Source organism: Blastocystis hominis (assembly GCF_000151665.1).
Source record: "Blastocystis hominis, Singapore isolate B (sub-type 7) whole genome shotgun sequence assembly, scaffold_1".
NCBI classification, from domain to species: Eukaryota; class Bigyra; order Opalinata; family Blastocystidae; genus Blastocystis; species Blastocystis hominis.
Window position 1 is genome coordinate 575,916 of NW_013171816.1, and position 22,425 is coordinate 598,340.

Below are 22,425 nucleotides of genomic sequence, written 5' to 3' on the forward strand. Positions count from 1 at the left end.
ATAGGTTTGAGGCATTTTGACATGTTTCATAAGTTATACTGCATCGAACAATACAGAATTTGCAAATTCACGTTTTTGTACAAGTATTTGTACATCATATTTCGTTCCGTTGGGTTGTTCTGATGGGTTGTTCGTGCTCAAAAGTGTCCAGAGAGGTTGTAAACTCCGAGGAAAACATGCTGGAAAATGCTGCTCAGAGAGAAACAAATGGTATTGCAAATGTTGCATTTACCGGCGAAGACCACCTTGAATGTCATGCTGTAGATATTTATACGCTTGCTTATGGTATAGTTGAACATAAGTCTTGAAAATATCATCATTCCCAACAAGGATGCTATTATTGATGGAAGCTGTTTTGTCGCATTGTATGAAAGTCGAAAACTTGGGAATTCTAATAGTATGGGCTATGTTTTTATCGGTGTAACTGAAACTATTACCTATGAACCTAAGTACCTCTTATTTTGTTTCCTTTGACCACTAGTCCCGAGTTTGTGAAACGTTTTTTGCTGTACAACAAGGGGCAGAGTTTACGTTTTGAGGTGTACGAAACGAATGGTAAAGACACCAATAACATATCCTAGCCAATATTTTATTACTCTCTTTCTCTTTCTAGTTGTTTCTTAATGGTAGTTGGATGAGAATGAAATGATCGGTACATTTGAATGTACTTTAAACGACATTATTAACTGCGATGGTTTTTATACGTGTCCTCTTAATCCTGTATCCATTCCTATCTTCGGTTCTATCCAAGTACTTTATTCCAGCAGCAGGATCATTTGTTAGATTCACAGTGAGCTTTGTGTGGAGGACAATAGTACTTCCGGTCTTTCCCTCTCCATTTCTCGTATCTCCTCGAATCCCCCGCGTCCCTATCTTCTAATTTCTCGTCTTACCGAAAAGGGTATTCGTATCCCTATCTATCGAAGCCTTGTTCTTGACAAAATGAATCGTTGCCAGTCGGTTGACACGCAAGAAGAAGAAGAAGAAGAAGAAGGAGGGTTTTCAGCAGGAGTGGGTGTAGGACAAAAGGCATCGTCTTGGAAGAACGGAGATAAAGAATCGTTGAATGGAGGATATGACTTTGGAAAGATCAGTCTCTTGAATCAGGATTTGTTGAATGGAAGCATGAAGTGTACGATTCTCTTTGAGGTGTTCAACCATAACCAGAGGTATCGTGACTATTATTGCGGTCATGCAGCGATTTCGGCCTCCCACTTCGCCACAATCCAAAACGGAAGTCATTTTAGTATTGACTATATGGATGAAACGGTATCGAAGTGGAGAACGGATTCTTGTCGCGTCATTAATGGAAATAGCGACTTGATTCGATCGTTCAAAGAAATGGTCAACTTGAAGATTAACAGCATTTCGGGTAGTTCGTATTTCCCCGAGAATGTTGCGACGATTTCTACGGATAAGAAGGCGAATATGTTGCTGAGCAGTTTCTATAACGATAAGCGCAATCCTTATCACTGCAAGTCTGGGTATGAATGCGTAGTTTATGATGTAATGCATAGCACTCATATCGGAAGTCTGATTGTGGATGAAATCGAGACGGTGTACAAGAATAGCTTTTTCGATTATCGCGATACAACGAATATTGATTTCATGATCGCCGTGGATATGAGTAGTAGTGTGAAGCACTCGAGTCATTCCAATCTTCGAAATCCTTAGTAAGGGATGTTTTTGTGGAGTGAAGAATAGTTATGAAGAGGCGTTGGTGGATGTGGGTGTTGTACTGTCTCGCTATGATGAGGATAACAACTACGCCGTTTTTGGATTCGGTGGACAGCCCGGAAAGCTCAATCTCTCCAAGTCCCAAACGATATCGCCTCGTCTCGATGAGATTGAAGAAGTCGAGGTAGCCGAAGAAACCGCTGAAGTTCCCGCTGAAGAGACAGCTACGGGTGTTCTTGTTGAAGAAGAATCTATTGAGGTTCCCGCGGAAGAAGAATCTATTGAGGTTCCTGCTGAAGAAAAATCCCCTGAGGTTCCTGCTGAAGTAGAATCCCCTGAGGTTCCCGCGGAAGAAGATCATAGCAAGAGTAGCAGTGAAGACGAAGAAGAAGATTCAAGTTCGGATTCTTCGATCGAGTCTCGTCGGGATTCATCTCACAGTCATCAAGAAGAGGTTCAAATCGAAAAGAACGAAGAGTCCCCGACGGAAGCGATGTCTCCTACTGCTGCTGAGAACCCGAACCCTGAGAAAGAAGAGCTCTCCGTTCTTCCCTCTGTGGAGCTACGCAGAAAGCCCGTCTCTCCGCCTCCTCGTTCCACTTTCACTCGTACATTTCTCTTGCTTCTCGTTCTTATCTAGCCATGACGAGTGAAGAAAAGGCGGATCAGGAGGCTATGAAGCTTTTACAAGCCAATGTGGAGAAGTTAAGAGCCGAATCGAGCTATCTTTCGCGAGTGAACATTGACCAAAACTTAGAGAGCGAAGAACTCTCCGTCCCTCTGTTCCCAATGAACGGAAATCATCGCAACCCCTACATCCATGGCATCGATAACATTTTAAAGGCTTATCGACGCATGCTGCGAAGTGTGATGCCCTCTTATCCCACCTATTTCCAGCACGTTATCTCGGAAGCGATCGAGTACTCGCTTTCCTTCACCAGTGAAACGTAGACACGCCAAGAAAGCGGCTGAGACCAAGGGAAAGGAGTATATTGTGTTGATTTTGCTTAGCGATTGTTGTATTGTGGATCAAGTCGAAACTGCCCGACTGATCGTAGAGATATCCTTTGTTTGGAAAATGAAAGTCGCCTTGACGACAGGGATCTGAATTGCCTCTTTCGATCATTATTTTAGGAATGGGAGAAAGCGATTTCCACTTTATGGAGATCTTGGATGGGGATATGAAGAAGCTGGAATACAACGGAAATGTAGCAAAGCGTGATGTAGAACGCTTCGAGGAGAGATTACGGATAGATGGTCCAGTTCGTTTCCTTTGAAGAGTTAAGAAACAAGTCGTATGAAGAGATTGTGGAGTCGCTCCTCTTTGAATTGCCGAGACAGTTTATGGACTACATGAATGCGAATAACTTGTCTCCTAATACGATTCGAGATTCTTAGTTGTGTTTGTAATAAGAAATAAAGGGGAAGAAAAAGGGACAAAGAGATTCCACATGAAAGGAGGACTTCCAGACGACATGGGATTTGAGTTTGGAAATGCTGAGATAAGTGTGGAAGAGTTCAGAGGTTGAAACAGGGAGAGGGCTCGTCTTGCAGGCAGAAATATACTTTTGGAGTTGAACAGTAAATCGATCTTGGGAAGGAACTCCAGTCTACAATCAGTAACGTTGAATGAGATCCTGGTTACTTGCTGATCAATACCATACGAATAGCTCTCTTCTCCCACTGAACTACTGGCTAAAAAGGCAGATCGAGGTGGTAGCTTCTATAAGGTAAAACGAATCTTACATTTTTCTTCCACTTACCGATGGAATGAGTGAACCCGCTTGGCATGTATCAATAATAACCAATACTTCATGATACCTGCCATGATTATACATATCATGCAATACTCTGGCAAGAATATCTCTGGTTATTTCCTCTCTTTCCTATATTTATTTAGTTAATTAGGCAGGAATGGCAATACTCTTATTTTTAAAAAGTTATCTCCTCCATGACCATTGAGAAAAATCAACACACGAGACGAGGAGGAATTCAGAAGTAATCGCTTTTGGAGTGGAATGGACAAGGGTAACTTGTCTAAAACAACAACAGAAATCAATTGCTTCTCTACTTGTAAGCACTCCAATAATGTGGTCGAGAGTCACATCCTCTCTTCTGTATGCAACTGACACTCTATCGGTTCTAGTCTGAAATCCAGTTTCAATTCCTACAATTTCCTTTCGTGACTGGGAGACATAATATGACCATAGCATGAATTTCGACTATGACACTGATAATCACCCGCGTTGAATAAAATCATCTAGGAGATATTGATATGCTATATTACATTTGATTTTGGGATTCCATTTTCTATTAGTGTGTTTGCAATGGACATAGAATTCACTGCATGTCGATAGTTCCTGAAGAACACAGAAGAGGCGATCTATACAATAAAATTGGTTAAATCAAGATATTACAATGACAGCATACGTATTTAGGTTGCAAAATCCAATGGATAGCAAAATGCACAAAACCAGAATAGAATTCGCATGATAGCAATTGAACATGATCATAGAAAACTTGAATAACAGATATTGATAGTTTGACAACATATGAGTTGACAAGTCATGTTCAAAGTAGTTCACCTTTCTCCACAAACAACAAGATAATACTCTGTAAAGGTGTGATATGTCATACGCTTCGTCATAATCTTCGTGAATAGAAACCCATATTTTCGAGTAGCATCGTGTTGATAATAATATAGAATGGATGATAGAAAGGATGGTAGTATTGAATTCTTCCCATACAGATATGTTTGCCTGAGATTTTTGATTTAATGACTAGAAATGTATTTCTCCGCATTCCACATGATTCATGTAGATGGAACCGAAGATTATTTATTATCAACAGATGTCAAACCTCAAGAAAACCATGATTTTCACTATAATCCTCCGACTCTTCAACAGGCAAGTGAAATATCAACCAATCAATCGCTTTCAGAAGAAGAACCAACAAACCCATTGGCGCTCAATCCTACGAATTCGCTATTAGCTAGATCCAGTTTTCAGAATCCGTTTTTGTCCTCTCGCTTTCAAGCAGATACAGTAGCTTACAATCACGAATTTGGGTATCCACCATCATTTTCTCGTCAGTATTCATTTTGGAGCAAACCTCATCTGGACTACAAAGTAACGAATGTGAATTCTATTCGTCGGAATAACCGATAGGTGAGAGATCGATCTCTTGATATGGTTTATGAGAAAAAAGTGCGCTGATTGATCGCTTCTATTGATGTAGAGCTGCTACTATCTCTTCGAAATACAGTTCAAACGGAATACCAAACTATGTATGGGCTCCGAAGATGACTCTGTAGTTGATATTGGAGATTATGTTTGTGTAACGGGAGATCGAGGAGTGGATATGGGGAAAGTGGTCAATCGGAAAATTTGCATCCGACGTAGGATCAATAGAAACGAATCATAAAAATATAGCTCCGAGCAATCAGCCAATGCCAATAGTCCTCAACAAAGCAAATCAAATAGAAGTGAGTCTGCTAAGAGATCAAGTACAGCATCACTAATAAGGATGTGATGATTTATAGAGACGAGAAGAGAAGTGTGTCGTGCGTCTTTGTACACAGAAAGCACGTCAGCATAACATGGATATAGTGGTTGTTGACGCAGAATTCCAATACGACCGAAAGAAATTGACGATTTATTACTTCAGCAACTCCCGAATTGATTTCCGAAGCTTTGTGAAAGAATTGTACTCTATTTACTACGCCCGCATTTGGATGGAAAACATAAAAGCTGCCCATGAAGGAGCGTGAACGCTTGTTTGATCCAAATAACAAGAGGAAACGAAATGCTATTAAACACCGCATGCTTTCTTTGTCATTTCATATATACAGAAAGAAATTGCACACTTCGGAATGGTTTTCAAATACTGGGGTAGCAATCCCGCATAAAATCCAAGCACACCCTTCTCCTTGTAGATAAATCGAGCGCATTCCCATGCGTTGGAATACTTCTTCACATTGGCTCCCATGCCAGTGACCTGCAGGTTTCGCTGAACTAAATGAAGGGGGAAAGTGATGGTATTAGCGCAACAACCACTCAAAGCTCCCGATATCATACTAACCCAAACTAGGGAAAAGGAAGTATTTGTAATAAGCCATTTGCGGATAAATTCATAAGAAGTAAAACTAAGAGCCATATTCGGAATCACGGAAATAAGATTCACGACGAGACCTTTGTAAAGAGAGCGAAGGCCTCCCGAACTGAAACCCTTATGCATTGTTTTTAGAACTGTGCCTGTCGAGCCTTTTTGGCTGATATAGATACGAGTCTTTAAAATATCGATGGGATATGTACAGATGACAGCTGTCATTCCGGCAGCGCCACCAGCTAAAAGATGTTGAAGTGTAGGGTGGTCTTTGCTCGTGGAATTCAGCCGAAGAGAAACGACTTCGTACATCCCATAATTGATCGACGAATAAGGAATGGATCTAAGAATGTCGACAAGATTTCCACGAAAAAAACCGATGATACCTAAAAGTAAATAACAATAAACGGAAGAACCATCTTTTAAATAGACAGACCGTAAAGTGTGAACAAGATTATTTTTCTCAGCAACCACTAGATACTCGGCTGGGTTGATAGAAACACGCGTTTCCTGCAAAACGGATAACCTGGAAAACGGAGCACAAACTGTTCGAGAAACGATTCCAGACAAACCGCCAGACGCGAATTTTATAAACACCGAATCTACAGATGAGACAGCCAAATGAGGAACATACACCACTTTTTATCTTCTGATGGTCGTGAAAAAAGGCTGTCATTATCTTGATTTGGCATATGATTTCACAACAGATATACAATGAAAACCCTTAAAACGTAGAAACGGGGGTACAAAGTGAAACGTCCTTATATTTCCAACAAACAAAGGAACCACTTATTGCATACAGGGAGGAGGCAGCACATCGCTCGGAGACTTTGTGATATTGTTACCATACTTTTCTGCCAACTTCTACGAGTAACGTTCACACATCATCCCAAACAGGATTGCCCACGGTCGTAATAAACCCATCAGGATTCACGCGCACTCGTCTCACACTACAGACAATCCAAGTCAGGATTTGTACGGTTTTGGTGGCTTGGCCTTGGGCATCAGCTTGGGAACTTGGTTGCCAGACGGGAACATGGGGCCAGGCGACACAGGCGACACGCTCGATGCAGTGGCCGCATCGGGAGTGGCAGTGGCTGCTACCGAAGGAGCTGGTGCAGGTGCAGGGGCTGGGGCTGGCATGGGAGCCATAGCTGGGGCAGGGGCTGGGGCTGGAGCTGGCATGGGAGCTGGCATAGGTGCCATGGCTGGAGCCGGAGCTGGGGCTGGGGCTGGGGCTGGGGCAGGTTGTTTGTTGATTCGGGGAGGCAGAGGGGCAGAGCGAGCCATACCGGCCACAACGCGAGGACCCTTACTTGCAAGACCAAAAGAACGAGGGGCAGGAGCTGGGGCTGGGGCTGGAGTCGCAGCAGGAATAGGAGCCGGAGTTGCAGCCGGAGCAGAGACTGGAGCCGGGGCTTGGGCAGGCACTGGGGCTGACATGGGCGCAGCAGCAGCAGCAGCAGGCATGGGAGTGGGGACATAGGGCATGGGACGATGAGACGAACGAGACAGACCCGGATGATGGAACACCGGCATCGAGGAAGAAGACATCGATTCACCCGAGGGGGGAGCCGAACTCGGCATGGCTGGTGGAATGGAAGTCGGAATCGGAGCCGGGATAGGAGCCGGGGCAGGCGCCTCGACAGCCTCAGCAGCATCCGTAGCCTTCATAACGTAAGGAAGAAGGCTCTGTCTGATGGATAAGTTATGGCAGAAGTCATAAGGAGTAGATCCACTATTGTTTTTCTGTAAGAGATTGCATCCATTGTCTACCATCACAAAAATAGAAAATACAAACTAATCAAGTACATAATGCAGTCCATATGGTCTTTAAAGCAGGCATAATGGAGAGCAGTATTTCCATCACGCCCAAGCTGATTAATATTACAGCCTATACATCAATAACATACAAATCATATTTCCTCTCAAAATCAAGTGCTGAAGCATTTGAAGTTGACCACTATAACTAGCAAGATGAATTAACCCATTTTCTTGTTCCACATAATTTACAACATCAAATCCATCCCGAATATAGGCATCCAATGAAGGAATATCGCCTGATTGCACCGCCATCTACGATCAAGTGGAAAATAGTATACCAATACCTGTACCTTCTCCTCAATTGACTTCTCCTTAGGAGCCATTAAATTTCCTATTGTTCCGTCATATAACCACTGAAACATCTAGTACACTCACTCACCCCATGAAAAACGAACTGTTGATGGATGCAGCGTTAAATGATCGATCGAAAACTCAACACTGAAATAGTATTAATCGAACTCTTCCCATTATCGAGCGATAACCGCGGTTGTTTGAACAAGAAATGGATTGTTAAGCAATAAGAACAAAATCAAACATGGAAAGAGAGTGCCGTGAAAAACAAACAATATGATGATAAACAGAGAAATGGTAAAGATGACTAATTATTGTTTGGATTCACTTCCAAAATCATCCGTATACTGGAGTTCTGGATTCGCAATAAACTCTCCCAACTCACCATCGGGATGCAGCTTTTTGAGACATTCCTACCATGACGAAACTATAAAAAATACATACTAATACACATTTAAGGTATGGCTCCTGCAAATCTTGGCATCCCACTTCGGTCGCGCCTCCCTTTACAAATACATTATCGTACCTAATTATAAAGATATGGTAAGCACAAAGACCAGTCGATAAAGCACGCTTCGTACTTTCGGCGTAAACCTTCACATTCTTGGCATTCTGCATAATAGGAAGTCAACCAATTGCGCTACCGTTATTCATGTCACTATAATCAAAATTATAAAGGTATCTTTAACAAACACCCTGCAAACCAAACTAAAGAACGTGAATAAAGTGAAGCTGAGGAACTCTCTATTCATAATGCTAAAGTAATATAGCAGATACCTTAATGTTCAACTCCTTACAAAGCAAAAAGCGAATCCGCTTTGTTGAACCATTTATATCATTTATTATCTTTACGTCGTCTAGCGTAAGTGGATAGGCTTGATATCGATGAGTACGTTTCAGCTGCTTCAACTGACTCTAGAGAATAATCCCCTCTTCACAAACAAACAATAAGCTCTTTTTCAGATCGCTCCCTTTTCTTGTTTTCTCGCTTTTCAATATACCTATCATTACGAATATCTATATCGAAATACATACCAATATGGGTACATAAATCATCGAAGAATGCATCACTATCATCAAAACTGGGAGATTTTGCTCTGCCATAGGAGGAATTCTGCTTTGTATAGCGCTTTGAAGCACTGTTGATTCGAAAACGGACATTGATATCCCTCCCATCTTCGGTTAGATTCATATCTTCGATAGAAATCGAATCCAAAGTTTTCCTTGATAATACACCGCTTGTCTCGATGATATTCTCCAAAATATCCAAAACACGGTTCTCAATATAACCATATTTCACCACAGTGGTTTCGGATGGAACATGGCTCAACAAATCACTTCTAGGGATTGTCTTCTTGGTTGATGGTCCCACACTTTTCAACTCCGACATTCCAGACTGTTTCAATACATTCCAGTCAATCGATTCAACAACTTGATTCGGCTCTTCGACTTCGTTAACCTTTTCCTGCGAGATTGTTGGTTTGCTAAGAGAGTCCACTTGACCAATGTTTATTTTATCATTATAAGTTTTGGAATTCACAGAACTAGTCGATAAAACGGTCGTTTTCGGTTCGTCGCAGTTCTCGTGTGCATTTTCACTATTTGATATCTGGGAAATGATATTATCAACGATACTCGAATCTACGATCAATGGAATAAAACAGAAATACCATTTTGCGTCCAACGTCTTCCAAAACAGCGGATGACGACTGGCGGATAAAATATACTCTTCCGGGCCAAAAAAAGGAGAGAGGAGATTGGTTTCGAAAACATAATAAACAAGCAAAAAAGCGACCAGGCGGGATTGAACCGTCGACCTCTCAATCTGCAATCGAATGCTCTACCACTGAGCTATAGTCGCTCTTGTATCTATCTGTACTTTGTCACTACTTGTATGTGTAGTACCGCCTTCCACTTTTCCGGACGTAACATAAAATGATAAATGGGTTGCAAATTCTCAGACTGTGCTGATAATCAAATCAAGTTCGATCCTGCCGCTGTGCAAACAAATTTACCTGAAGGGTACGATTACGCTTCTATGCCTGTTATAAATCCTATAATACGAGATTGCGCAATATTGTCAAAATCAGGGTAGCTTTAATTTATTTACTATAATAGTAGTCGTTATTATTTAAGAACGAAGTTAAACCAAGATAGGGTGTTTCTTCATTTTGATGAGAATGCTAAGGTGGTGATATTTGGTGTATTTGATGGCCACGGGGACGATGGTCATATTGTATCGAATGTAGATTTCGAAAGGGTGTATGATTGTAGTTCATTCGTTCTGCGTTTTTACACTTTATTAAGTCAAGTAAGCTATATCCAGAGTTTCCCTTGAATGCTATGACACAGGCGTTGGATATGGCGGAAGTGTATATGAAAAAGAGTGAATGAGGATTCGAATCTTGACATATAGAAATAGAGTCGACGTGTAACAATAGTGGTACAACTGCCTTAATAGGCCTCATCAAAGGGACTAAGCTTTACACGATAAATGTTGGAGACTCCCGCTCGTTTTATCAGTATAAAGATGCGAAAACGGGAAGAATTTGCACGGCTCCTATCTCTCTCATTCACAGTCCAGATGACGAAAAGGAAAGCATACGAATTCGTGAGAACAATGGTTATATAAAGTCTTATCCTTCTGTAAGTGCTGAATATTCGATCTGTCGTGTGTTTCAAGATAGCAAGTGTATTGAGGGAGGTCTGGCAATGAGTCGAAGCATTGGTGACTTTGAGTTACATAAATATGGAGTGATTAGTGAACCTGATATTTACGAATTGGATCTAAAAGAGAAAAACGTTCATGCCGTGTTGTTTGGTTCCGATGGATTAACTACTTGCTATGGAGCAGACAGTTGCTTTGCACGGATGCAATCAAAACCCTCGGCGCTTGAAGGGTTGAAGAAGTTAGTTCGGGATTGTTACAAAGATTCTTATGAATCATCAAAGCGAATATATGTAGATGACATGTCTGGCATTTACATAGAATTTAATCACTAAAACAACAACAACAACAACAACAACAACAACAACACAGCTAAAAAGAAAAGAAGGCAAGAATACATCATGTACATTATATTACTCTCGTACCTTAAATCTAGATTTCTTTATACAACTAGGAACTGCACGTAAATGAAGCAGCGGAAGTTTTCTTAGATTTTCCGGTTGCAAATGTACATCATTAAAGTTTTGGGGCAAATAAATCTATATGATTAATATTATCCATGCTCTTTTCTACAATGTTTTCTTTCACTTGCGATTCCGAAGCACCACACTTATACTCATAGACCGGACCTGTCTTATATAGGTTGATTACTTCTGAAGAAGTTCGGTTATCATAGAGGATTTGCTAGGGCATCACCATTTTCGATCTTTTTTACATGAGCTCGGAACCGGAATTTAATAGCACGCTGGAATCCATATGCGCAAATATCGTCCCAAGAACAAATATTACAGTACGTTTTGTTGATAGAAGGGGGGCAAGCCATCGTTGGCATGATCAGAGTGCGATTTAATTGCATTACCAGAGTTGCTAATCGAGGGAGATCCGTCACTACACAATGAAAATCCGAGAAGAAGCATACTCTTTACATTATCGATCAGAACATATCCTCCTAGAGGTGTACTGTAATATGAACCATCCTTGTCCTCAAGGTAGAATCCCTGCTCTCTCCATCGATAGAGCTTGTTTGAGATCATGATAATGAAGTTATTATGATAGGATATGATATTCGTATCATTTTCATTTCGATCCCAGAAAAACTGGTGGGTTTGAGCATAGTCCCTCCCGCTCATAAAAAGATCTGAGGGAAGGTAAGTAAAGTTGAGATTATTCATATTACGAATTCTCCAATAGAGCGCATCCTGGTCCATGATGTCCCTCTGATACATTGTATAAATACTATTGTACAAAAGATGTTTTGTGGTAACAGTGGGCATCAGATACATGAATCCAGCGCAAAGAGTCTCATCCCTCTGCGCCACAATATCATAGGAGCGATATTCCTGAAGCTTTGGAAAAGGGTTGTGAAATAAAAGAACATCACTATCCACATAGAGCAGATTATAACCACAATTAATTACATCACGTATCGCAGTCAATTTTAGAACCATTTTTAGGAAGGCAGACTTCGTCCACATTTTTGTCCCTTGGGAAGCATCCTGGGCATTTATGATATCATTTCTATAATAAAATATAGAAGAGAACTCCTTCGACAGAATCTAGACTCAGAGCAAAACAAATAATATACATACATCATACCCCTTCTTATCCAAAACAAAGGTCACAAAATTCGGATATTGCCACATCTTATTCAGTCTGTAGAACAAACGATAGATATCCAAATAACCAGAATCACAAACAGTGATCATCACATCATTATTGATTGCTTTTTGCTTTAAATATCCATCAATCTCTTGGAGTGTGACTCTTTCCGACCCTCTGACAGGGATTTGCTCCGAATTTCGCGCCAAAGTAGGTATTTGTGTGTGCTTTCCCTTAATGTTGATAATATAGGGTGGTAATGTAGTCATGGTCTGGAAATGAGCCTTGCTTACAAGCATTTTAGGCTCTGTATACTTTACGGTCTGTAAATCAGCTTTGGTACGAAATAAAACGAATTTCTCACGTTGCACAAATAATTCAGATTGCCAGATACTGTAGAAAACCACATGAGTACAGGCTAACACAAAAACTAGTATCCTTACCAGTAACATATTCGCCATTACGCTATTGTTCCTGATAAGTAAGGAATAGACAGGAAATACAATGAACCTTGTTTATTTAATAATCATCCAGTGACTCTTGATTATCAAGGTGATACCTGGTCATACAACCTTCCCCATATTTGTTCCAAACAAGGCCATGCAGCGATCTTATCCTGTCTTTAAGAGATGCTTTTCTTCGGTAACTCGATTTCGTTCAGTTTTGCTCATTTTATAGATCAAGGACTCCAAGGCTTACCAGGCTGTGAACTGTGCCTTATCTGATCTCATTTTTTAGGTAAAGGATTTCCTTGTGCTCCATCCTACTTATGTGCAGCACACGCGTTATGCACCTGAAGGTTCTACGACTCCTGGTTTTAGATATCCTGCTCCTGGGTATGGATGGATGCAAACCAATTAGCATTGTAGTTCATACAGAGTTCCAGTCGTTCCGACCACTGAAAACACCGACAGATATTTCAAGAACGATTTGATTCAGCACGATACAAGAGGCATGGGACGTGATATCCATGTCGTTCTGAGCCCCCAGATGAAGTCGCTTCCTCGTGATATTCGAGGCTGCTACATTACTACGTACAGTCTCAAGGGAAACGATGACAAGGTGTTCGAGCACCCCGTAAGTCCATCCTTTTGATGTAACGGTAGATGTCGGAGATTAAGGCTGGAGATCTTGATCTCTGGACCACGGAGACGGAGGAGAAGGTGAAGGATCATCTCTATGAGCAGATGGGAGATAACGTGCCACATCCCGTAGCCCTTTGTGGCGTGATTCACTCTGTAGTTCTGGGAGGCTGAAGCCGGAAAGATTGTCGAGGACTACGAATCCAAGGGACTTCCTCCTTGCCCTGGAAAGATGTATCAGTGGGAGTGTCCGAAGGAGATGGAGAGTGGACTCTGGTAAAACGCTTATATTTATTGGGGTGTTTCTTCACAACAAACCATTGTAACCAAACAATATATAACACTCACTCCCCTTAGATAACTTGCTTCGTCATCTCGTTTCTTCCAGGATGTCCTGAGTCTAATTTTGAACTGGAACTTGAGCAGGAGCCATCGGAGCCATCGGAGCCATTGGAGCCATTGGAGCCATCGGAGCCACAGGAGCCATCGGAGCCATAGGAGCCATATTATTGTTCATCGGATCCATCGGGGCCATATTATTGTTCATCGGAGTCATATCATTCATCGGGGCCATCGAAGCCATATTATTGTTCATCGGAGCTACTGGAGCCATCGGGGCAGCAGGAGCCACTGGAGCCATATTATTCTGGGTAGCGGAGTCGGCCTGCGTCAAGAGACAAGGGAATAGAAGGTACATTGTTCTGACGATAGTACTCGTCTAACTGATTGTCCAGATTCTGCTTTGCAATAGCTGGGTCCTGAGGATCAAATCAGACGACAATAGGTATACATTCTGGAAGTACTGCTCCAGATCCTTGTTAAGCATTTCAGGAGTCTTTTTCTGTTGCTGCGCGCGCTTTTGATTTCTTCGATTTCTCTGGCCTCCTCTTCTATTCGTTGTCGTATTTGCCACTTGACGATTGCCAGTAGCAGCTCTAATCTGTCGGGACACGACTTCCTGAGTCAACCTCATTCCATTCCCATTTCTTTTAGGTTGATTCTTCGCACCTTGCGCCTTTGTGTTATAAACCACGCTAGATATTTAGCCGATCCGAAGTGAGAGAGTACAATTGTGAGCGGGCCGTTACCCGACCATTTGAAGTGATAACACGGCGACCGTAACGAGAACGTTTTTGAGACCCTGCAGGATGCAACACGATCCTACGAGGCTTAGAGCCACTTTGAATTTTTTGTTGTGACTTTAACTTATCAAAATCCATCTCGATTGAAGAATAAATGTTGATTTTAGTATAGCCTGACACCGCGGTTATTTACCGTTCTTGGCATATTTTTCTTAGCCACAATTCGAAAACAAACACAAGTATTTAGTTTTTTTTGACTCCACTTTACCCAATTTAAAAGCGCGCAACAGGATTTCCTAGAGTACTACAATTCCAGAAATCCTACTTTCGTCCAACGATACGTCCCTGTGCGAGGCTTCTCGGAAAACTCAGGAACTCGGCAAACCTCTTTCCCCTACTTTTGGATCCGCGCAGAATGATTTACCTTGCAGAAACAAATAAAGACCGGAATTTCTCCCGAGTAACCACTTATGTTCACTTTCAGTTGATCGGCAAGCTCCTGGGAACGCGTCAGATCAACATGGAGGAAAACGGTGGAGAGAGAGGTGTATTCATTCGACAACTCCGCAAAAAGCATCTTCACATACTCATTTCCATAAGCCCATGTGGTGTCGAACATCGTAATATATTTCGTGGAGGTCATATCTACTTCAAAGGGGCTAGACGTCTCTCACCATCTAACACCAGCGATTGGAACGATCGTGCACTGTAGTCAATCACTTTAGACGGACCATCGAATGTCGGCTGTGGTATACAAAAGAAGATTACTACAGTCGTTACCCCTTAAAACGCTTACACAGGTACACAACTCCATATACTAGAGCCACGTATTTGTCATATTGGAAAAATAGCACGAATATTAAAGTTTTGCAGTGCAAAAGAAAGGATTGAACGAGACGCTACATAGAAAGTGTTTCAAAATGCAAACATCGATGTTGAGTCCATGTCGGATATTTTTCAGTTGGATAATAGCTAATAACAAGAAAATCTGCGTTTCTCTTGTAAGTCCCATCCAACTATGTTCCTTGGAAAGGAGAGAACTCCCGGAGGGAATAACATATCCTCTCACGAAGAAATACGAAAGAATCACCTATGAATCACGAACCCATTCCTTTTACGATACAATGTAGTGAGCAACGTAGTAGAGGTCAAGAAAGCGATATTGATATGGTAACATAAAACAAACATGAAATAACCGCACTTATTCACTCTTTTCTGGGGGACCACTCGCAAAGAACTCCTCAGCCGACTGCACTGTTTCCTTCTCTTCCTGAATAGGTGTGGCTGGGGTCGGTTCACTGGGTGTCGGTTCACTGGGTGTCGGTTCATTGGGTGTCGTAGGAGACAGAAGGCTTCGAACCATATTATCCATCATCTTCTTCTCTTCCTGCAATTTCTCGACTGTGGCTTGCAAATCGTTCTACAATGCTTATTCCCCATCAACCAATACGCGAGACTGCTTCGCACGCTCGAGCTCCGCAAGCAGTCTCTGGTTTTCCGCTTGCAACTCTTTGACAGTTGCAGAATTATCTCTCTGAGACGATAACTCAAATAACGTTTTCTTCGTCTCTTCCAATTCGTCCTCCACTGCACGGTAGTCCACAACGAGTTGGCTGAATTTCTTTTCGCTCTGCTGCAAAGAAGATTGGCAAGCACTCAATTCCTGCTTTGCTTTCGCTGTCTGCTGCTCAAGACTCGCGTATTGCGTGTTGTGTTCGGTTTTATCTAGACATGAAGACTCTACAGAAGCGAGAACTTCGTTGCAATTCCTGGCGCAGTTCTTGGATCACGTTTTCGTAGCTGGTGATAGTGCTGTCTAATGTTCGGATTTGGTTCTCCTTCTTCTCCAAAGACACCATCATCGCACTCATTTCCTGTTCGTGAGTATCTCGGTTTTGCTCTGCGATCTCCTCGAGCTCTTCCTTCTCCTTGCCGAGCTGCTCAATCTGCCCATTCAACGTTTCCTTCTCCTTTTCAAACGCTTCCTTCTCCATTTGAGATGTGTATTCCAGCTGCTCATAGGATTGCTCCTTCTCTCGCAAGGCTTCCTCCTTTGAAGAGAAGCGTTGCTTCCAATCGTACACTTCTTGCTCGAGATTTTGGATTTGCTTTCCAGAGGCTTCGAGCTTCTTCGTCATCGATTCATATTCCTCGACCAATTCAATGCCAGCGCCTTGGTTATTACTAGTAGCCAGCTTGATTGTGCGGAGATCTTGGTCTTGAACACGAATAAGCTCTTTGTAACTGTTGATGACGATCTGGGAGTCGTCATCAAACATGGGATTGAGCCCGATAAAGAAGGAGAACAGGGTATCTTTGAAACGATGATATACACTTTCCATCAGATCAATCATCGTGATATCCAAACTATTGGTGACTGCACATCGGAAACATCACCGAATTTCGTCCATCGCATTTACGAGGTGAGACTTCACAATCGATCGGACACCAGAAAGATAAAAGAAACGGATAGAGAGATTGCAGATCCTGTGCTGAGAATCACAAATCAATGGTTACGTTTCAAAGCCAAGGCGATCATGGAGAAGTTGAATGTATTCGCGACAATGCGTGGAGGGTTGCAGCAATCCTAAAAGAATGAACAAGCGAAGATAGTTGAGAAGCTGTACATCTGAGAGTGACTACATCGGTCCATTGCTACCAAAAGAAGAATTCTGGAAGCCCCCGGCCTTTCGAGATTCTTGCACGGCATTCATGTAGTTTATTATGATGGGCAACGAGTCAAAGGCCGTTTCGGCACTGTTCGGATCGTGAAGAAAAGCGCTTAGCAGGAGGTGTGTGAGATGAGTCTACACGATAGATTTCAATGATAAACGCGATACGTTTAGCTCAATTGTCAGATAGTCTCCAAGAACGATATCGCATAAAACACACCACAAACGACGACCGATTGGGTTTGGAGAAGCGCAAGCTATCGAATCAGGATTTGCTGATTGTTCTTGAGGTTGAAGCTCTAATTGAATGTTAAGTTCTTGCTCGTGCTCGTGCTCGTGCTCGTGCTCGTGCTCGTGCTCTTGCTCGTGCTCGTGTTCTTGCTCTTGCTCTTGCTCGTGCTCGTGCTCTTGCTCGTGCTCTTGTTCAGGGTCGTTTGCTCTTTCTTCCACTTCCTCCTTTTCAGGTTCTTTCGTTTCTTCTTCTTCTAATTCCTCCGATTTCTTTGATTCCTCTTCCAAGTTCGATTCCACACCTTCCGTTTTCGCCTTTTCCTCCTCTTGTGTTTCTTCTTGTTTCTCCTTTTTTTCCTTTCCCTTGGCTTCGCTGCTTTCTCCTTCTTTTTCCTTGCTTTCACTCGTCTCTTCTTCTTCTTCTTTCTTTCCCTCCTTCTCCTTGTCTTCTCTCTTCTCCAAAAACGAGCAATCCTCATCCCCCACAAACAGCTTCATAAACCCTGAACTATCCTCAGTACAACACTGCATGTACACAGAAGAAACCAGCTTAAGCTGATTCAATGCTTTCAAATAGCATTCTTCATCTTCTTTGTGTGTAGCCAGCGTATTCAGAGACTTCATAAAGGCACTCTTCAAAATATCGCCACACCCACTCTCCGGATGGATCAAATAACTCCGCAGTTCCGAATCACCCGTGAAAAGAAGCATAAACAAGCGTACATAAATGCTGCTGTGCTTGTAAAGACCTACAGAGGCGACAGATGTGAGTTCGCTCTCCAAAAAGCCATCCAGAAGCAACGAAACCAAGTCATGGCAGCCATCCGAATCCAAAATTTCTACACGCAGCAATTCTTTCAAAAGATTAAAATCGGCTATTCGTGAATCGAGTTTTATTATACGCATCCTACGTGACTGCTGGAACGACAAAGCCAGGAGAGGCTCGCAGCGAGTCGAGAGATCGAGCAAGTCATCGATGTTGTGACGTCGCTGTTCATTGTCTCCCTCCTCGGTCTCTGCATCTTGGCGCAGCTGGTAGAGCGTGAAATAGAGCATATTGAACACATATTGGGGATTCTACAAGCATGAGCTGGTTCACAAAAAGGTAAAAACAGCATGCAGCACAGCGCGGTTTGCCTTAATGACAGGCTGAGCGATGTGCAATCGCTCTTCATCGTCGCGGTACGAATCCTCCTCCATTGCTAGCTCCAAAATCTACACTCAACTCCCTCGATAACCAGGTACGCAAACAGCAAATTGGTAGCATTGAATATCGACATTACTAACACTTTCCAAATCGCCATATCGTGTTAGATCAATGACTCGGTCACCAACAGGTTCATGAACGGTGAACGAGGTGTCATTCAGATCCTCCGTTCCATTGATGACAGGAGTGGATCGGATAGACGACAGGGGAGTGATCTTTTCGCTCACAGAGAGGATGTCGATGATGGCGTTGATCAGTTTCTTCTGCGAAAACAGCTTGAGCGTCAGCACACTGTTCGCCACCATATTGTAGATCACATGGAGACAGTCGCGAGCCACCACGCCCGTTTCAGACTGCAAAATCCGGATCAAGATATCGTAGCCATCTTGGAACGCGATGAACTTGCAAATCTCTTGATTTCGTCGAGTTAAGGAACGGAGGAGAAGCAGCATCTCGTTTCGGACTTCTTCTCGAGAGTCGTTGAGCACATCGACAAGTTTCTGCAGTCCCATCGAGCATCCCAAGATCGATTTTTCAACAATACTCTTCGCTTCAGAAAAGCAACTCACTCAAACCTGATTGACAGCTATGCAGTTCTTTAATATCTGGATCGCCTGGATACGTGTCCACACATCCGGACTGTCAAATAGTCCCAACAGGATTTCGACATACGACTCTTCCTATGAATAAATACGAAACCAAATGCATACACAGAGGAGTGTAGAAACGTTCTCAATAAGAAGAGTCTCACTGTTTGGAATCTGCTTTAATTCCGTTAGAAAGCACAATATGTCCAAAACTTTTTGCAAAATCTCTTCATCATCGACGCCACTCCCGAGAATATAGATCAGACGAGGAATTACGGAAGAGGGAACTGCATCGGGAGCATCCTTTATCGCATCCTACGAATTATATGATATTTCCATTACTCACAGCGAGATCTGCAGCAGATTGTCTTTTGTCAAGCAACTTGGGCATAGATTCCAACTGCGTCAGGAAAAGATCGATTGACCTTCCAGAATTGTTTGGAGTCGAAGCGCCCGCAACCCAAGAAAGAAAGGTTGACATTGTAAGGAATGATTGAAATAAACACTTCAATGAGTTACAATAGATCTTAACTAACAACAACAACTCTTCTTTTCTGTTTCGTCTGATACCAAAAGTGGCTCCGAAATGCTGTTAAACGTTGTTGCATCCTCGTTGTTTTGGCTGAGAAGACCTACTTATCACCAAGCAGGAGTATGCAAACCTCGGACTACGCAATCAAGCAATTGAGGGAGATTGTATCCAGTTTTGGCAGATGTACGAATATAGGTCCCGCTTATGCTCCTTGTGAATGCTATAGCGTCGGTATCATCGTAATCCGACACCAAGTCAGTCTTATTGCCGACAATCACAAAAACTACCTTTTTATCACAAACTACATTCATTTCTTCAATCCAAGACTGCACCTACCTCTCAGTACAGCTCACGAAAAAAACTACCATAGAAAATGTATTTGGAAGTGAAACATCGTATACCACAATCGCAGCATCTACAATCCACAATAATTTTGATCTCTACCCGCATCTCGGTAGTAGGCCGGTCCTAATGCGTGGTATTGCTCTTGTCCAGCTGTATCCCACAAGTCTAGCGTAACGGTCTGTTTCATCAAACGACATAACAACCATTACAGTCCCGTTGACAGATACATTCTTTTTATAGTTAGTCGCTTTTGTTGTCGTCTGCTCTCCTTCCTCGAACGTCCCCTTTATTATCTGCTTCAGCATTGAGCTTTTCCCCACACGGCCTACAGATAGGATTCTAAGAATGGCCAATACCCTCTCCTAACAATACAACTTTATAGGTTTTCATAGAATAATATGGGATAAAAGTATTCTATTGTTTCTGGGTGAGCCAACTTGGCTCCAACACATTATATTGTTCCTTAAGATAATTTACTTAATTCCTATTTGTTCACAATTGTATGTGTGATCATACTGTTGACAGGATTTCAAAGAGTTCTGAAGTATAAAGGGTTAACAAAGCACTTTATGCTAAAAACACAATTATCTTTTCATAGAAACAGAGAGACATGCTTTGTACTGAACATCTAGCGAATTCAAAATGTCCCTCCCTTTGAAATGTCACTTTTTTCTTCCTTCTGGCTTTACAGATTGGGCGGGTGCACGACAATCAGTGGAGGCAATGGTTCGGAAGATAAAAAAGAAAACAATGGACAGCAAGCTGATTTCCTCAGAGAAGGAGCAGCCGGTGGAATGCATTGAAAAGAATTTGTTGTGTTGTTACTGGTAATCCGATTTTGAACTCCTGTCATCTTTAAGCAACAAACTGCTCACAAAGCCAAATCGTTTGAATTGCGGACACTTAATTTGCCAGTACGTTCGTCTGAGGTATATCTATTGCATAGGAGGTGTATAAGCTCCCTTTTAAAAAGAGCGGATTCTTGTCCTCAATGCCACGCTCCCATTTTACGCGAGAATATTACTCCAGACCCCCTCATTGTCGTATCTTTGGGTAGTGATGTTATGTACAGAGCAGTTTGGCTACCCAGCTGAAAGAAATCAAAGAGTCGCACACAGAAAATGAATTGATTGTTACTGATTCAGTGGATGCTCTTAGTGGTCGTTCTGTATATGATATCAAACAAGAGTTAAAGAGTTTATCTCCTATGAATAGTCCTCATAAAGCTCAAGCAAACGATACAGCGTCAAGGTTCCAATCCAAGGAAGAACCAAAGAAGAAGTTGGAGATCGTGGATGACAGCAGCAATGATGCGTTTACCTTTCTTTGCAGCCATCCCGAAGTTCGATCCGCTCCTCTGCGCACATCATTCACAGATGCTCCCAAGCCGGTTTCCCGGAAGCGGAGCCGTCCATCCATCATGAAGTCGTCTGAAGAGAAAGCCGCTGCGGGTGATGACTTCGTGAGTAGGCTTCCCAGAGAGATTCGTGAGGAATAGTATCGGATTACATGATCATCGTTTCGTCTCTGAGCACCTCTGCGGTCGATAAGATCCGCCAGTTTGCTTCCCAGCACAGCGTGCTTTGGAATCGCGAGTTCCCCTACCAGGTGAACTTGGTGGATGCAGCATGTCCGCAGGTGCTGAACAAACCCGCCTTGGAGGTGGTGGAGCAGAACCGAGGTCGGCGGAAGCAGCAAGTGCAGAAGTACATTTTGGTGATTCGCACGGAGAATGGATGGTGCAAGCGAACCGTGAAATACCTGTATGGATTGGCGTGGTAGGAGTGAGAGAACCGATCGAATTGTAGCGGAGCCTGGATCGTGACGCTGGATTGGATCGAAGCCAACCTTACCTCCGATCATCTCATCCCTCCGCATGCATTCGAGGTGCTGGGCGACACGAAGACGAAGGTGCTCAACGTGCCGCGAACCTCGCGGTTGGCGCATGAAAAGGGCAGTCCGGGAATCTTTTATGGGATCTTTTTCTTTGTGCGGGTGCGCGATACGGGGGATGGAATCCCGCTGAATATTCTGTTGGATCTGATGCAACGGTGCGGGTGTATTCGAAGTTTGGAGGATGTGAATTTCCGAGGGAAGAGCATGCGAGTGATCGAAGTGGTGGAAAAGCTCACCTCCAGAAGCAGTTTGGATGAGGTTACGGTGGATTGGGTGTTGAACTGCATTGGTAGTTGGAAAGTTCTATAGTAGTAATCGCTGTTTGTTTGAATTTGCCTTTTGTCTGCTCTTGTTGGTTTTGGTCTAGGTCGTTGGACCTGTACCTGTACCTGTACCTGTACCTGTACCTGTACCTGTACCTGTACCTGTACCTGTACCTGTACCTGTACCTGTACCTGTACCTGTACCTGTACCTGTACCTGTACCTGTACCTGTACCTGTACCTGTACCTGTACCTGTACCTGTACCTGTACCTGTACCTGTACCTGTACCTGTACCTGTACCTGTACCTGTACCTGTACCTGTACCTGTACCTGTACCTGTACCTGTACCTGTACCTGTACCTGTA

General features: G+C 42.8%; 13 protein-coding genes; 6 read left to right on the plus strand and 7 right to left on the minus strand.

Annotated features, from left to right (window-relative positions):
- Positions 1-2,170: 2,170 nt before the first annotated feature.
- Positions 2,171-2,785, plus strand: GSBLH_T00006125001 (uncharacterized protein; the record flags this gene model as incomplete). The annotated part of the gene is made up of 3 exons (XM_013039073.1): positions 2,171-2,285; positions 2,318-2,597; positions 2,629-2,785. The coding sequence occupies 3 exons, from the start codon at positions 2,171-2,173 to the stop codon at positions 2,783-2,785; spliced, it is 552 nt and encodes a 183-aa protein (XP_012894527.1).
- Positions 2,786-2,813: 28 nt separating this feature from the next.
- Positions 2,814-3,075, plus strand: GSBLH_T00006126001 (uncharacterized protein; the record flags this gene model as incomplete). Its single annotated transcript, XM_013039074.1, has 2 exons — positions 2,814-2,885; positions 2,932-3,075. The coding sequence occupies 2 exons, from the start codon at positions 2,814-2,816 to the stop codon at positions 3,073-3,075; spliced, it is 216 nt and encodes a 71-aa protein (XP_012894528.1).
- A 1,307-nt stretch (positions 3,076-4,382) lies between these two features.
- Positions 4,383-5,446, plus strand: GSBLH_T00006127001 (uncharacterized protein; the record flags this gene model as incomplete). Its single annotated transcript, XM_013039075.1, has 6 exons — positions 4,383-4,401; positions 4,462-4,805; positions 4,845-4,883; positions 4,915-5,074; positions 5,109-5,182; positions 5,219-5,446. 6 exons carry the CDS (start codon positions 4,383-4,385, stop codon positions 5,444-5,446), a joined length of 864 nt encoding a protein of 287 aa, XP_012894529.1.
- Positions 5,447-5,487: 41 nt separating this feature from the next.
- GSBLH_T00006128001 (uncharacterized protein) lies at positions 5,488-6,473 on the minus strand (the record flags this gene model as incomplete). Its single annotated transcript, XM_013039076.1, has 3 exons — positions 5,488-5,690; positions 5,754-6,383; positions 6,416-6,473. 3 exons carry the CDS (start codon positions 6,471-6,473, stop codon positions 5,488-5,490), a joined length of 891 nt encoding a protein of 296 aa, XP_012894530.1.
- Positions 6,474-6,564: 91 nt separating this feature from the next.
- GSBLH_T00000810001 (uncharacterized protein) lies at positions 6,565-8,042 on the minus strand. XM_013039077.1 has 3 exons: positions 8,001-8,042; positions 7,890-7,967; positions 6,565-7,857 (listed from the first exon to the last, which is right to left on the minus strand). Exons 2-3 carry the CDS (start codon positions 7,926-7,928, stop codon positions 7,669-7,671), a joined length of 228 nt encoding a protein of 75 aa, XP_012894531.1. The 5' UTR covers positions 7,929-7,967; positions 8,001-8,042; the 3' UTR covers positions 6,565-7,668.
- A 2,725-nt stretch (positions 8,043-10,767) lies between these two features.
- On the plus strand, positions 10,768-11,136 carry GSBLH_T00000811001 (uncharacterized protein; the record flags this gene model as incomplete). XM_013039078.1 has 1 exon in its annotated part: positions 10,768-11,136. One exon carries the CDS (start codon positions 10,768-10,770, stop codon positions 10,897-10,899), a length of 132 nt encoding a protein of 43 aa, XP_012894532.1. The 3' UTR covers positions 10,900-11,136.
- A 1,912-nt stretch (positions 11,137-13,048) lies between these two features.
- Positions 13,049-13,541, plus strand: GSBLH_T00000812001 (uncharacterized protein). XM_013039079.1 has 3 exons: positions 13,049-13,240; positions 13,270-13,374; positions 13,406-13,541. The coding sequence occupies exons 1-3, from the start codon at positions 13,154-13,156 to the stop codon at positions 13,523-13,525; spliced, it is 312 nt and encodes a 103-aa protein (XP_012894533.1). The 5' UTR covers positions 13,049-13,153; the 3' UTR covers positions 13,526-13,541.
- Positions 13,542-13,692: 151 nt separating this feature from the next.
- GSBLH_T00000813001 (uncharacterized protein) lies at positions 13,693-14,465 on the minus strand (the record flags this gene model as incomplete). XM_013039080.1 has 3 exons in its annotated part: positions 13,693-14,003; positions 14,036-14,279; positions 14,314-14,465. The coding sequence occupies 3 exons, from the start codon at positions 14,463-14,465 to the stop codon at positions 13,887-13,889; spliced, it is 513 nt and encodes a 170-aa protein (XP_012894534.1). The 3' UTR covers positions 13,693-13,886.
- A 74-nt stretch (positions 14,466-14,539) lies between these two features.
- GSBLH_T00006129001 (uncharacterized protein) lies at positions 14,540-14,970 on the minus strand (the record flags this gene model as incomplete). The annotated part of the gene is made up of 3 exons (XM_013039081.1): positions 14,540-14,623; positions 14,653-14,721; positions 14,752-14,970. The coding sequence occupies 3 exons, from the start codon at positions 14,968-14,970 to the stop codon at positions 14,540-14,542; spliced, it is 372 nt and encodes a 123-aa protein (XP_012894535.1).
- Positions 14,971-15,756: 786 nt separating this feature from the next.
- GSBLH_T00006130001 (uncharacterized protein) lies at positions 15,757-16,606 on the minus strand (the record flags this gene model as incomplete). Its single annotated transcript, XM_013039082.1, is given in 2 exon segments — positions 15,757-16,052; positions 16,072-16,606. The coding sequence occupies 2 exon segments, from the start codon at positions 16,604-16,606 to the stop codon at positions 15,757-15,759; spliced, it is 831 nt and encodes a 276-aa protein (XP_012894536.1).
- A 1,845-nt stretch (positions 16,607-18,451) lies between these two features.
- GSBLH_T00000814001 (uncharacterized protein) lies at positions 18,452-19,505 on the minus strand (the record flags this gene model as incomplete). Its single annotated transcript, XM_013039083.1, has 4 exons — positions 18,452-18,982; positions 19,013-19,117; positions 19,148-19,339; positions 19,371-19,505. 4 exons carry the CDS (start codon positions 19,503-19,505, stop codon positions 18,452-18,454), a joined length of 963 nt encoding a protein of 320 aa, XP_012894537.1.
- Positions 19,506-19,971: 466 nt separating this feature from the next.
- Positions 19,972-20,206, minus strand: GSBLH_T00000815001 (uncharacterized protein; the record flags this gene model as incomplete). Its single annotated transcript, XM_013039084.1, has 2 exons — positions 19,972-20,079; positions 20,111-20,206. 2 exons carry the CDS (start codon positions 20,204-20,206, stop codon positions 19,972-19,974), a joined length of 204 nt encoding a protein of 67 aa, XP_012894538.1.
- Positions 20,207-20,543: 337 nt separating this feature from the next.
- On the plus strand, positions 20,544-22,106 carry GSBLH_T00006131001 (uncharacterized protein; the record flags this gene model as incomplete). The annotated part of the gene is made up of 6 exons (XM_013039085.1): positions 20,544-20,728; positions 20,762-20,815; positions 20,848-20,944; positions 20,974-21,367; positions 21,400-21,679; positions 21,710-22,106. 6 exons carry the CDS (start codon positions 20,544-20,546, stop codon positions 22,104-22,106), a joined length of 1,407 nt encoding a protein of 468 aa, XP_012894539.1.
- Positions 22,107-22,425: the final 319 nt, after the last annotated feature.

Coding starts and splice junctions, on each gene's coding strand:
- GSBLH_T00000812001 (XM_013039079.1), top strand. CDS start 13,154: ATGAAGTCGCTTCCTCGTGATATTCGAGGCTGCTACATTACTACGTAC. Junction 13,241..13,269: donor ACAAGGTGTTCGAGCACCCC/GTAAGTCCATCC, acceptor ATGTAACGGTAG/ATGTCGGAGATTAAGGCTGG. Junction 13,375..13,405: donor GAGATAACGTGCCACATCCC/GTAGCCCTTTGT, acceptor TTCACTCTGTAG/TTCTGGGAGGCTGAAGCCGG.
- GSBLH_T00000810001 (XM_013039077.1), bottom strand. CDS start 7,928: ATGGCTCCTAAGGAGAAGTCAATTGAGGAGAAGGTACAG. Junction 7,858..7,889: donor CAATTGAGGAGAAGGTACAG/GTATTGGTATAC, acceptor ACTTGATCGTAG/ATGGCGGTGCAATCAGGCGA.